Below are 15367 nucleotides of genomic sequence, written 5' to 3' on the forward strand. Positions count from 1 at the left end.
TTATAGACATTGAAAACTTGGTTTTAATCCTGATTACATCCAGTAATTTTCAATCACTACATAATCTGGGAACTATTCTCTGCAAACGGGTTGTATTCAGTGTTTTTTTAATATTTTGTTGTTAGTTAGGCAGAGAGCTCTGCCCCACTATGTTCGAAAAACTACTGCTCTGAGTTACATCTGTGATAAACAAACGATACCGGTTGGCTGCACAGACATACATCGCTAGACTGGCAAAGATGCATCTTTTACTGAAGTCTGAGTTTGGTGAAGTAAGATGCCGGCGTCAGCAAGTTTCTATATTGTACTACCAAGATTTTCTGAGACAAAATGACGTTGTGCCTTTACAAGGTTGTCTAATAAAGTCCTGCAGTTGAGCAAATATTTGTATACTAGTTGAATCATACATTGTAGCATCCTGTTATGAGAAGAACGTGGAGTTGCATGTGCATGCTTTTAAAGCAGACTATTCAAATGAATAAAGAACTTGTTCTCAGCGACAAATAGCACGTTCTACTTATAGGAGCACTTTCATGAGGAGCATACTACTCGAAGAAGAGCCAAAGTCGATAAGAACTGGTTAAAGGCATATCATTAAGCTACGTCTGTTAATAATAGATTTATGTAACATCCCAAAATGTACATAAACTATTTAATCATTGCCAGTATTTCCGATAAGACAAACTGTAATGTAATTATTTAGGATTACATACAGCATATAAGCAAAAATACGTAAGATGTTTCTAGTTATTCTTCATTGTGACATGTTCCCTTCCTTGTATCATCCGTCTGCTATACCAGAAATTACAACCAAACACGACGCATGTAATAACCATTTTGTCAAAACTCTAAAGGTAACGAGTTGTATCAGTTTATCTCCATTTCTTTATCTCAGTATATAAACTGATTTTTAAGCGTCCTTCGCGCTCGTCGCTGCATTGCTAGCCTAAAGTGCTGGCTTCAATAACGCCGATGGTACAGTATGCGGTAGTGTCAGTCTGTTACTGCATGTCTGTGGCTGCCTGTGATATCATCTGCGGAAGAATATATGGACGCTATTATATCTGGGTCTTCTAGTTTCCCTAATCAAGCGAGTCTAAACGTTGAACACATTTTCTTGGCCTACAGTCTGCATCAAAAGGACTTAAGCTTCTACTGCAAGAATATGGTCATGTCTTTTTTAGATAACTTTCTCTAGTTCTTCGCTTCACACAGTAACTCGTGCAAATGGGTTGCTGACACATTCATCCACCAGCTGGGGTACTCAAAGGTGCATGCCCGGTGGGTTCTCGTACCTTTTGGCATCCATCTGTTTGGCCCAATGAAGGATGCAGTCCGCGGGAAGTAATACGTGGATAATGGGAAGGTTATTCATGCAGCAAGACGTTGGCTCCGATGTCGATCAGTATAATAGTATTGTGCGGGCATACAGACTCTCCCAGTTAGGTGGCGTAAAACCGTCGCATTGAACAGAGGTCGTGCTGAAAAAATAAGGTTTTGTAGCCAAATGATTGGGGAACAATATGGCGTATTGGAATTCTGAATAAAAACAACCTGCTTTCAGGAAAAAAAGTGTTGCGTTATTTATTGAACGACCTTCGTACATTTTATGGAAGGCCCAACATTGTAGATTGCATCCAGATCCAATGCAATATGGAGAATAAATAAGTACCTCCTTTCATGTGAGATGCAGGACAGGTTCAGCAATATCACCTCTTCGCTGCAGACGGGAAACCGTGATGGTTATACTGACTTCTGTTCAGATGTAACCGTGGCCACTTCTGTCGCTTACGAAATTGTCAGAAAATGTCATTGTTTTCTAAATTCGTGACCAATATTACTGTTATAACCCCACTATTCATTATTACCGGGAAAAGCATAGTACACTTTATTAAAATTACTTTTTTGTCACTGAGAGTAACAAATTATCTATTTTCTCTCTTCCACGGCACAACTGCTGCTGGACACTTTCTTGAAAACTAGCACTCACTTTTATAATCACTCTGATAAGTGATTACGGAAAAACTATTCTATTGAGCGTAGTATATTCTTATTGTGACTGCAAAAACTTTCCCTATGTATTAGTTAATAATATTCTTGTAGAACTGTAGACCAGACAAGAATATTGTAGTATATTCTTGTTTAGTGTGATAGTGGTGTCAAGATGCTGGTTCGAATGCACATTTGTGAGTGATTCTCTTATGTCTTGTTTCTGTCTTCTTAACTGTTATTCTTGCTGAAACCTGTATTGTAAATGACAGCTGTAAATAATGAATGAGAGCTTTTGCAGTCTGGTGCTTCAGTTCCTGTCGTTTCAGTCTGGTTACGAGTCATACGACGTGCTTAGCAAGCTACAGATAGAGCTCGAGGACTCGTGTTATCTTGCACCTTGCTTAGTGAAGGAAGATGATGCGGACTTCAGTTAATAAGAATGTGATGGAGGAAAATAAATATTTTTATTGTCCTAATTGTTTCTTTTTCTTTGTGGCCTCAGTTGTGTTTATTGTTTTCAGCTTTACAAGCTATCGACTTCAAACACAACTAAGAAAGAACCCTCAATATGTATGACATCGAAATCGTTAACACGTAAAAATGGATGAATAGAAGGAAAGAGCAGAATAAAAAGTGTTTATCTTATTCATTTAGGTATAATGATACCGGTTCAATGCAAGTCGAGCAAAGTAGTATAGACATCAGTTCATTACATGAGGACCGTGCAATAAGTAATGTAACACGTTTTTCTGAAAGCAAGTAGGTTTTGTTTAGAATTCCATTACATCACATTATTCCCCAATCTTCTGGCTACAAAACCCTATTTTTCAACATAATCTAAGTTCAATGGAACGGCCTTACCCACCTTGCATTGTTTTGTATTGTATGTTAACTGGGGGCCTAGAAACGACGGAGAGGCTCCGTCCCCGCCACAGCCGCAGTGGTCCACAACCCCATGATGACTACCGCAGTCCACTTCACCCCTTCACCGCCCCACACCGAATCCAGGGTTATTGTGCGGTTCGGCCCCCGGTGGAACCCCCCAGGGAACGTCTCACACCAGACGAGTGTAACCCCCATGTTTGCGTGGTAGGGTAATGGTGGTGTACGCGTATGTGGAGAACTTGTTTGCGCAGCAATCGCCAACATAATGTAGCTGAGGTGGAATAAAGGGAACCAGCCCGCATTCGCCGTGGCAGATGGGAAACCACCTAAAAGCCCTCCATAGAATGGCCGGCTTACCGGTCCTCGACACAAGTCCGCCGGGCGGATTCGTGTAGGGGACCAGGCGCTCCTTCCCGCCCGGAAAGCCGTGCGTTTGACGGTACGGCTAACCCGGCGGGCTACCCTACCTTATTGGGGGGTCTATGTGCCCACATGGTACCACACTACTGGTCGACGTCGGAGCCAACGTCTTGCAGCATCAATAACCACCCCATCATCGACATACTGCTTCCCACGGATTGCATACTTCATTGGGCCAAAGAGATAAAAGTCGAAAGGTGCGAGATCCGAAGTGTAGGGTGGATGATGAAGAACAGTCCAATGAAGTTTCGTGAGTTCCTCGCGGGTGTGCAGATGTTTAGTTGCGCAGTGCTGTGTTTGATTGTGATTCATCGATCACCTCGAATGAGAGTGTCCGCACGTTCCGATATTGCAAGAGTCACAGCTGTGTGCGGTCGGCCGGCACGCGGCTGATCGGACAGGTATGCGCGACCTAGTTGCGATGATGACAAACATGTCTGCCAACGACTCACCATGCTTTTATTCGCTGCCAGGACTCTGTAGACATAATGCAAGAGCCTATGAACATGTGCGATGCTCTGGTTTTCCGCCCAAAAAAACTCAATGACAGCCCTCTACTTAGAACGTACCTCCATAACAGACGCCAGTTTGGAGTCTACGTATAATGCCGCCACCTATCGGAACTTCATGAAACTGCCGGGGTTGTAGCGGGAATATTCCACGATGTTCCACAACGGATTCTGTATTTTTTCAACCGAAGTTGGCTGAGAAGAAAAAGTATTGCATTACCCATTGAACACCCCTCATATTAACAGGCGAGCCATTACGTTAGAATAAGTACTTCGTCAACTCCCAATTTTTCATCTGTGTGGTTGTGAGCTTTCTTTGCGTTATGATATGGTCAATATATTTTACTTTTTTGTGTACATGTAATTAATGTTAAATATTTGTTCATTGCACCAATGCTACATAAGAGAAATATAATGTAGTCACTGCTAATTGGGCAGTGCTTGACTAGTGATATTTGACGACTGTTTTTTGTACGAGTCCCAGCAGGAGATGAATATAGCGATTGGCCCCTGCGTTTTATCGCCATCACATCCTCCAGGTCCATACAGATGTATTAACATGAAGTCCATACAGTCCACTTGCCCGTCACTGTCGCAGTCCTGACAAAATAAAAAAAATACGTGTCATTATACCAATATTCGTGCATCATCAAAGGTAAATGATAAAATGCTGAAAACAACCAAAATAAAACCTAGGAAGTAAACACAGACATTGCAAAAACAATTCCCAACAGTGCGAAATCCAAGTTTACTAGTCGGAAACACTAAGTCTAGGAAAGCACTGACAGTTGACGGAGAAATGGAAAACAACTATCTAGAAAGTACTCTCCTCACTTTCATTTAGGACCAGTGCCAGATAAATAACAGCATAGACCCTTTGGCTTTCTGTCGGCGGATCTTGGCATGTGGTGCCAGTAAGCAGTCCGAATGGCTCCCAATCTGGGAACAAGATCCCCCTCCCCTGAAAAAAGTTCGTATTTATGGGCAACAATGTGTGCAGTGGAAGCAGGGGAACACTGAATATTTGAGTGGGTCCTATAGGTGTGGACAGATGGACAAGAGGGTACACAGTGTTCGAGAAGAGTAGGTAACCGTGACTGCGTTCCATCCTAACACATAATCGTGATTCTTGTAGACATTCATAGCAATGTACACCATCAGTTCTTTTCATTTTACGAACGGTCTATATTTTGCACTTCGTGCAATAGTATCACTGGTCTATTACAAAAGTCTCCGTGGCATTACACTAAATCTGTCCACGTACGACACGGTGTCTCTGGGATATGGAAAGGAAGTCAAAGGCGTACATTTTATTTACGTGCAGTATAACTAAATGACTTAACATTAAGAAATGTTATTTCATTACAGTGCTGATGTTACTTCTTATAGAACCGAAAACATTGATTTTAGATATGTCTGTGAACACAATTTTCAAGTAATTGCCCAATTCAGTCGTATCCAAAAAATATCTATAACGGACTATCCAGAGCGAGCTTAAGTGGAATGACTGTATGACACAAATAGAAGGAAAAGCAGGTGCCAGGCTGATATTCATAGAAAGAATCTTAAGGAAATTTAACTCATTCACTAAGGAAGTGCCTTACAAGGCGCTTGTGAGACAGATGATTGACTGTTGTTCATCAATCTGGTATTCTTACGAGGTAGGATTGATAGAAGAGACAGAGGAGATCCAACAAAGAGTTGTGAGTTTCGTCACCAGATCGATTAGTCAGCGCGAGAGCGTTACAGAAACGATCGACAAATACCAGTGGCAGACGCTACAAAAGAGGCATCACGGAGAGGTTTACTATTGAAATTTGGAGAGAGCACGTCCCAGAAAGAGTCGGACAACATATTGGTTCCCCCCCCCCCCCCCCCCATATACATCTCACGAATGACGAGAAAATTTGAGGAATACCGACAATTGTAATTCCCACGCGCCATTCGCGAGTGGAATAGGGAAGGGGGACATCTGTTCGCGCGACCGCTACGGTCGCAGGTTCGAATCCGGCCTCGGGCATGGATGTGTGTGATATCCTTAGGTTAGTTAGGTTTAAGTAGTTCTAAGTTCCAGGGAACTGATGACCTCAGATATTAAGTCCCATAGTGCTCAGAGCCATTTGAACCATTTTTTTCGTCTTGATATTATATCTGTGGTTTTCACATTCTTTATAGAAAACGGAAATATTTGTGAAATTTCAGCTTCTCCCAGGATATCGAATGTTCAAATAACTTACGGAAATGCAGCCGAGCAACGTCCCCGAAAACCGCCGATATTTCGATAGTTAGTTAGTTTCATGTTTCGATGGATCGTTTCTACGAGAAATCGTAATGATCCGGAACAAGTCTTTTCCATTCACATCGCAAATTAATTTGTAAATGTGGCTAAATGCTGGTAATTTAGAAGTTTTTCTTTTCTGTTATTATTATTATCAATAACGTATGGATGTGACTTAGTAATTCCTACCCGTTACATTTTAAACATTATAATGACAGAAACTCTTCTACGTAAAGAAGAGAGTGGTCAAGGAGCAACTTCTTCAGTTTGTTTCTAAATATTACTTTACTTTCTATCAGACATTTTATATCACCAGGTAAGGGATAAAATATTTTAGTTTCAGCATTTTGCACCCATTTTTGTGCTAAAGACAACCATAACTTACAGTAACGAATGTCATTTTTTCTTCTGATACTTTATGTACATCATTTTTCCTTTTGAACTGCAGTGGGTTATTTACAATAAACTTCGTGAGGGAATAATACAGTGAAGCTACAGTCGGAATGCCCAACTTCTTAAGCGGAAGTCTACAAGACGAGCGTGGCTGATCGCCACATTTTATTCTTACAGCACGTTTTTGAGAAATGATGGCTTTCTTTCTTAAAGATGAGTTACCCCAGAATATTACTCCATAGGACATTATTCATTGAAAATGTGCAAAATATAACTGATTTGTCTTTCCTCAAGATATGCAATGATTTTAAGTGCAAACGTGGCTGAACTAAATTTTTTAGGAGTTCCAGAATGGAATTTTTCCAGTTTAAATTCACACCGATATGGACACCCGAAAATTTTGGAGTTTCCTCCCTGTTTATTATTTCCTCGCCGTGTATTACACATATCACTGGTGTAGTAGCGCTAAATGTGCGGAAATGAATATGCTGTATCTTTTTAAGTCTGAGAGTGAGATTATTCGCGGAAAACCATTCAATGACACTGTTACGTACGCTTGGACTGACAACGATACTGGTGTTATCCGAAAAAATCTAATCCTGTTTGTTATAAATTAGATGGAAGATCGTTTACACATATACCGAAGAGCCAAAGAACTGGTACACTTGCCTAATACCGTGTGGGACCCCGCAAGCACGCAGATGTGCCGCAACACGACGTAGCATGGACTCGACTAATGTCTGAAGGTCTGAAGTAGTGCTGGAGGGAACTGACACCATGAATCCTGCAGGGCTGTCCATAAGTCCATAAATCCGTAAGAGTACGGGGGGGGGGGGGGGGAGGTGGAGATCTCCTGTGAACAGCGTGTTGCAAAGCACCCATGATATGCTCAATAATATTCTTGTCTGGGCAGTTTTGTGGTCAGCGGAAGCGTTTAAACACAGAAGAGTGTTCCTGGAACCGCTCTGTAGCAATTCTGGACGTGTGGGGAGTCGTATTGTCCTGCTGGAATGCACAATGGACACGAATGGACGCAGCTGATCAGACAGGATGCTTAAGTACGTGCCATCTGTTAGAGTCGTATCTAGACGCATCAGGGTTCCCGTATCGCTCCAATTGCACACGCCCCGCACCATTACAGAGCTTCCACCAGCTTGAACAGTCCCCTGCTTACATGCAGGGTTCATGGTGTTGTCTCCATATCCGTACATGTACATCCGATTGACAGAATTTGAAATAAGACTCGTCCGACCAAGCAGCATGTTTCCGGTCATCAATGTTCCAATGTCGGTGTTTACGGGCCCAGGCAAGACGTAAAACTTTGTGTCATGCGGTCATTAAGGGCACACAAGTAGGCCATTGTCTCCGATAGCCCATATCGATGATGTTTCGTTGAATGGTTCGCACGCTGACACTTATTGATGGCCCAGCACTGAAATCAGCAGCAATTTGCGGAAAGGTTACACTTCTGTCACGTTATCGTTGGTACCGTATTTGCAGGATATTTTTCCGGCCCCTGCAATGTCGGAAATTTGTTGTTTTATCGGATTCCTGATATTCACGGTACACTCGCGAAATGGTCGTACAAAAACATCCCCAACTCACCATTACCTCGGACCGCGCGGAATTAGCCGAGCAGACTAGGGCCCTGCAGTCATTTACTGTGCGGCTGGTCCCGGCGGAGGTTCGAGTCCTCCCTCGGGCATGGGTGTGTGTGTTTGTCCTTAGGATAATTTAGGTTAAGTAGTGTGTAAGCTTAGGGACTGATGACCATAAGAGTTCACACACATTTGTCACACTACCTCGGCGACGCTGTGCCCCATCACCCATGCGCCGACGACAACATGCCGTTCAAACTAACTCAAATGTTGATAACCTACATTTGTTGCACATCCTGAGAGTTTGTCAGCTGAGTTAGCCCATTTCAGTCATCTTTTGCCAGCATGTTGCGCTATCGACCAACCGTTAATTGGGTGAATGATGAGAATAACGAGCTGGTGGTTTAGTCTACAATATTTTTTGCCGTATTCAGGAAGCATTTCCAAGATTGGTCGTATTCTGAAGAATCACGGAGTGTAGTGTATTTTTCGACCACCATATAAGATTAGGACCCTTGGGGGGTCTGTGAAGGATGATGTTTGTTTGGGTACGTCAAGTGTCTACCGTACCACAGCAGCTGTGGCAAGTATACTTGGGGCAGGCCACCGGGATCATGGTGGACCCGTTTGTAGAGCATAAGCGTCACACATGGTTACAACAGCCGAGCAAATCTGCAACTGCAGAATGTTGCCTTGCTATCGGTCAGCCGACGGAAGGTAAAGACACAGAGATTTTTGTGTGCATCTCCAGTTACATGGAAAGTGTTATTAATGAAGACGTCACGATTAAATTAGTAAGTGATCTTAGAAATAGAGACGGAGGTTTTTACTTAACTTCTACGAGGACTTCTGCTCTTTGATAAAACAACACAAGGACAAATTTAGTGGCATTTGCGCATTCGTTGTTAATTAATACTTCACTATCGAAAATATCTGCAGTGGTTAGAACTTCGTGTTAGCATAGTAGAGTTTGACGGTTCGATTCCGTATCTAGGTATATCTTTTATTTTATAATCTTAGACTGGGAGATTTGATATCTGGCTTCATCATCGTTACAGACAAAGTACACCAGGTCTTATACGAAACACTTCCGATTACCTAATGTTAATACTGGAAAGCGAAATATTTTTAATATTCCAATTTATAAATGAATTTTGCGTTTCAAAGCTTCCTCTGTTATTTTCCACGCGCCATACCCCTCCATTGCTTCTCTTCCCTTCAGTTAACCCCTGCCCCCTAAACTAAAAAAATCCCTCTCCTTCTTCGCCCATACCTTCTTCTTTTGTTCCAGGTAGTTCCCCTGCCTGAAGAACTAGAAGAAATTTCTCTTCACGTTCGGCAGAGGTTGTGGTTCCACCATGACGATACAGCCTAATTAACACCTACAGTCGCGACCTTCTCTGATGCGAAAGCTATTACGTTTGACGACTCGAGCGGCAGGAGCGCTCCAAGTGGTGAGGAAGCAGACATTCACATGCATAGTAAGGATGCATTTGTTTTTAATCACATTTCTACTTAAGTAACGAAGTAATTGTTATATATTGGCGTTCTAGGCATTAATAAATTAACGAGAGACATGAATACCGCGAAATAAACATAGAAACGGCCGAATCCCACTGTTTCAGTGAAAAAAATCAACTTATTTATGAAGAAATATTTTCGAATATGTGCGTAACCGCCTCTTACTTTGCTGACAGCAACAGGCTATAAACACATATTTTAGGCAGGAGAAGCATTCAATATGTGATCAAAAGTATTCGGGCACCCCCAAAAACATACGTGTTTGATATTATGGTCATTGTGCTGCCACCTACTTCCAGGTACTCCGTATCAGCGACCTCAGTGATCGTTAGACATCGTGAGAGAGCAGAATGGGGCACTCAGCGGAACTCACGAACGTGGTCAGGTGATTGGGTGTCACTTGTGTCATAAGGCTGTACGCGAGATTTCCACACTCCTAGACATCCCTAGATTCACTGTTTCCGATGTGATAGTGAAGTGGAAACGTGAAGGGACACATTCAGCACAAAAGTGTACAGACCTATCTCGTCTGTTGGCTGACAGAGACCACCGATAGTTGAAGAGGGTCGTAATGTGTAATAGGCAGACATCTATCCAGACCGTCACACAGGAATTCCAAACTGCATCAGGATCCACTGCAAATACTATGACAGTTAGGTGGGAGGTGAGAAAACTTGATTTCCTGGTCAAGCGGCTGATCATAAGCCGGTAAATGCCAAACGACGCCTCGCTTGGTGTAAGGAGCGTGAACAATGGACGATTGAACAGTGGAAAAACGTTTGTGGAGTGACGAATCACGGTACACAATGTGGCGATCCGATGGCAGGGTGTGGGTATGGCGAATGTCCGGTAAACGTCATCTGCCAGCGTGTGTAGTGCCCACATATTTTCGGAGGCGGTGGTGTTATGGTGTGGTCGTGATTTTCATGCAGGGGGCTTGCAACCCTTGGTGTTTTGAGTGGCACTATCACAGAACAGGCTTACATTGATGTTTTAAGCACCTTATTGCTTCCCACTGCTGAAGAGCAATTCTGGGATGGCGATTGTACCTTCCAACACGATAGAGCACCTGTTCGTAATGCACGGACTGTGGCGGAGTGGTTCAAAAAATGGTTCAAATGGCTCTGAGCACTATGGGACATAACGTCTGAGGTCATCAGTCCCCTAGAACTTAGAACTACTTAAACCTAACTAAGCTAAGGACACCGCACACATCCATGCCCGAGGCAGGATTCGAACCTGCGACCGTAGCGGTTCCAGACTGACGCGCCTAGAACCGCTCGGCGGCTCCGGCCGATGCGGAGTGGTTACACAACAATAATACCACTGTAATAGATTGGCCTGCACAGAGTGCTGACCTGAATACTTTAGAACACCTTTGGGATGTTTTGGAACGCCGACTTCGTGCCAGGCGTCACCGACCGACATCGATACCTCTCGTTAGTGCAGGACTCCGTGAAGAATGGCCTACCATTCCCCAAGAAATCTTCCAGCACTTGATTGAACGTATACCTACTAGAGTGGAAGCTGTCATCAAGGCTAAGGGTGGGTCAAAACCATATTGAGTTCCAGTATTACCGATGGAGGGCGCCGCAAACTTGTAAATCCATTTCAACCAGGTCTCCGGATACTTTTGATCACATGGTTTATGTTTCTTTTCTTATTATGATATGCAATTTCCTTGACATATAAATTTTTATGGAGTCTAACTGTCATAGCAGTGATGCAGTTTGGAATTCCTATGTGATGGTCTTGATAGACGTCTGCCTATTACACATTACGACCCTCTTCAACTGTCTGCGATCTCTGTCACTCAACAGATGACATCGGCTTTCTAACACACGAGTACTTTTATGATATAATTATTTTTATTTCAAAAGCGAATAAGCTTAAGATTCTTGCCGTTTTGTCTCAGATAAAGCGACAATTGTAGAAATGCTACCTTCTACGGTTGGAAACACTTTTCTTCCTTTTGAGGTTTTGTTATAGGTCTTTTTTAGTGTTTTTCTCTTTAGCTACAGTTGTTGTGACTTATTTGGTACGCTAAATAACGTAAACATTACGTTCTATACATGTTTCTTACGTTGCACGTTCGCTGATTTTCCTGTAAGCGTAACGAACAAAAACTGGCGTTATTGGGTAGATGTAAGACATCTTTCTGCGAGAGGCGAGGTTTTCTGGTGTTTAAGAGAAATTTTTTGTTGTTATAGGAAAACGATATTCTTCAATGACTACATGAACTTTACAATAGAATCGTTAATAAACTTTTCCGTAATGTACCGTTTCATACCTCTGAGAGACCTTAGGCAAGTCAAGAATCAAAATGTGATGTCGTTTTATTGGTTATTGTCGATGTTATGGCAATACGAGGTGCATTCAAGTTCTAAGGCCTCCGATTTTTTTTTCTAATTAACTACTCACCCGAAATCGATTAAACTGGCTTTACTTCTCGACGTAATCGCCTTGCAGACGTACACATTTTTCACAACGCTGACGCCATGATTCCATGGCAGCGGCGAAGGCTTCTTTAGGAGTCTGTTTTGACCACTGGAAAATCGCTGAGGCAATAGCAGCACGACTGGTGAATGTGCGGCCACGGAGAGTGTCTTTCATTGTTGGAAAAAGCCAAAAGTCACTAGGAGCCAGGTCAGGCGAGTAGGGAGCATGAGGAATCACTTCAAAGTTGTTATCACGAAGAAACTGTTGCGTAACGTTAGCTCGATGTGCGGGTGCATTGTCTTGGTGAAACAGCACACACGCAGCCCTTCCCTGACGTTTTTGTTGCAGTGCAGGAAGGAATTTGTTCTTCAAAACATTTTCGTAGGATGCACCTGTTACCGTAGTGCCCTTTGGAACGCAATGGGTAAGGATTACGCCCTCGCTGTCCCATAACATGGACACCATCATTTTTTCAGCACTGGCGGTTACCCGAAATTTTTTTGGTGGCGGTGAATCTGTGTGCTTCCATTGAGCTGACTGGCGCTTTGTTTCTGGATTGAAAAATGGCATCCACGTCTCATCCATTGTCACAACCGACGAAAAGAAAGTCCCATTCATGCTGTCGTTGCGCATCAACATTGCTTGGCAACATGCCACACGGGCAGCCATGTGGTCGTCCGTCAGCATTCGTGGCACCCACCTGGATGACACTTTTCGCATTTTCAGGTCGTCATGCAGGATTGTGTGCACAGAACCCACAGGAATGCGAACTCTGGAGGCGATCTGTTCAACAGTCATTCAGCGATCCCCCAAAACAATTCTCTCAACTTTCTCGATCATGTCGTCAGACCGGCTTGTGCGAGCCCGAGGTTGTTTCGGTTTGTTGTCACACGATGTTCTGCCTTCATTAAACTTTTGCACCCATGAACGCACTTTCGACACACCCATAACTCCATCACCACATGTCTCCTTCAACTGTCGATGAATTTCAATTGGTTTCACACCACGCAAATTCAGAAAACGAATGATTGCACGCTGTTCAAGTAAGGAAAACGTCGCCATTTTAAGTATTTAAAACAGTTCTCATTCTCGCCGCTGGCGGTAAAACTCCATCTGCCGTACGGTGCTGCCATCTCTGGGACGTATTGACAATGAACGCGGCCTCATTTTAAAACAATGCGCATGTTTCTATCTCTTTCCAGACCGAAGAAAAAAAAATCGGAGGCCTTAGAACTTGAATGCACCTCGTACATACGCTCCCTGTTTAAAAACTATGTTACAGATCAATATAAGCGTTAGTATTCGCACTCATCTGATGTCCTGTTATGTTAGACTGTGACGATGGTGCACTTTGAAAGAAATGTGCGATAGCACCTAAGCAGAGCCATTACCAGGAAATGGAGGTTCTATTTTATGGCCTACGCTTTCGCCTCACTTAAGTCCTCCGCATTTCTTCCTGTGGAACACTTGAACGAAGGCGTTTATTCTGCTACACCGATGCATGTGGAAGATCTGGTTGCGAGTGTATATGGTGCTCTTGTAACTGTGGATTCAGCTATGTTGCAAAGAATTCAGAGAAGCATGGTCCAGCGAGTTGCGAAATGTTTGGATTTACAAGGAGGTCGCTTTGAGCATCTGCTCTGAAGACTATATGCGCTTTGTGAAAGTACATGCTGTCACTGATAGTGTATTTAAAATTTAAAATTTCGAAGCTGGCTGTTCTTACTGAATGTGGTACATAATTTTAACATCTGCACATTGATAAGTATTGTAGTTATTTCTGTTCTATGAAAGTTAATTTATTTTTAACTTTTCATGAACATCGCTGACGAATCTGACAATAACTGTTACGTTCAATGTTAAAAATGTTATAGCTTTTGGGTTGGTATCGTTTAATAAGCAGTGCATACTATAGCGTTATTGGGTATATCAAAAATAGTAAAAAAATTACACCTATGTAGATCCAGAATTGAACACTCGAACTCAAGTATTCTAATGCAAATCTCTAGCCACTGCGCCAACTATACAGTACTGCTTCACAGCACTGAATGAAGATACCTATCGCCGGCCGCGGTGGTCTAGCGGTTCTGGCGCTGCAGTCCGGAACCGCGGGACTGCTACGGTCGCAGGTTCGAATCCTGCCTCGGGCATGGGTGTGTGTGACGTCCTTAGGTTAGTTAGGTTTAAGTAGTTCTAAGTTCTAGGGGACTTATGACCTAAGATGTTGAGTCCCATAGTGCTCAGAGCCATTTGAACCATTTTGAAGATACCTATCGTACTTGTTACTACAGTAACGCCAAACTGCGTGTCTTCAGACACGTACGGGATAACATTTTGCTACAAACTTTTCTGTACTTTTAGTATGCATGGAATCGCGCCGGAGGTCCGAGTGTGCCCATTTCGGTCCATGCTGTACATATACACTCCTGGAAATAGAAATAAGAACACCGTGAATTCATTGTCCCAGGGAGGGGAAACTTTATTGACACATTCCTGGGGTCAGATACATCACATGATCACACTGACAGAACCACAGGCACATAGACACAGGCAACAGAGCATGCACAATGTCGGCACTAGTACAGTGTATATCCACGTTTTGCAGCAATGCAGGCTGCTATTCTCCCATGGAGACGATCGTAGAGATGCTGGATGTAGTCCTGTGGAACGGCTTGCCATGCCATTTCCACCTGGCGCCTCAGTTGGACCAGCGTTCGTGCTGGACGTGCAGACTGCGTGAGACGACGCTTCATCCAGTCCCAAACATGCTCAATGGGGGACAGATCCGGAGATCTTGCTGGCCAGGGTAGTTGACTTACACCTTCTAGAGCACGTTGGGTGGCACGGGATACATGCGGACGTGCATTGTCCTGTTGGAACAGCAAGTTCCCTTGCCGATCTAGGAATGGTAGAACGATGGGTTCGATGACGGTTTGGATGTACCGTGCACTATTCAGTGTCCCCTCGACGATCACCAGTGGTGTACGGCCAGTGTAGGAGATCGCTCCCCACACCATGATGCCGGGTGTTGGCCCTGTGTGCCTCGGTCGTATGCAGTCCTGATTGTGGCGCTCACCTGCACGGCGCCAAACACGCATACGACCATCATTGGCACCAAGGCAGAAGCGACTCTCATCGCTGAAGACGACACGTCTCCATTCGTCCCTCCATTCACGCCTGTCGCGACACCACTGGAGGCGGGCTGCACGATGTTGGGGCGTGAGCGGAAGACGGCCTAACGGTGTGCGGGACCGTAGCCCAGCTTCATGGAGACGGTTGCGAATGGTCCTCGCCGATACCCCAGGAGCAACAGTGCCCTAATTTGCTGGGAA

The 15367-nt window shown here is 43.7% G+C and overlaps 1 protein-coding gene and 1 long non-coding RNA gene across 2 annotated transcripts in view; one reads left to right on the plus strand and one right to left on the minus strand.

Annotated features, from left to right (window-relative positions):
* Nucleotides 1–15367, plus strand: part of LOC126457387 (uncharacterized) — a 189622-nt gene that overhangs the window by 164851 nt on the left and 9404 nt on the right. The window lies entirely within an intron of this gene.
* The window catches only part of LOC126457385 (invertebrate-type lysozyme 2-like), a 61717-nt gene continuing 50477 nt past the window's right edge, over nt 4128–15367 (minus strand). Inside the window, exon 4 of the mRNA XM_050093646.1 lies at nt 4128–4406. Within this exon, the coding sequence (XP_049949603.1) occupies nt 4233–4406 (174 nt within the window). The 3' untranslated portion in view covers nt 4128–4232. The remainder of the gene's footprint in view (nt 4407–15367) is intronic.

Source organism: Schistocerca serialis, chromosome 2, assembly GCF_023864345.2.
Source record: "Schistocerca serialis cubense isolate TAMUIC-IGC-003099 chromosome 2, iqSchSeri2.2, whole genome shotgun sequence".
Taxonomy (NCBI): domain Eukaryota; kingdom Metazoa; phylum Arthropoda; class Insecta; order Orthoptera; family Acrididae; genus Schistocerca; species Schistocerca serialis.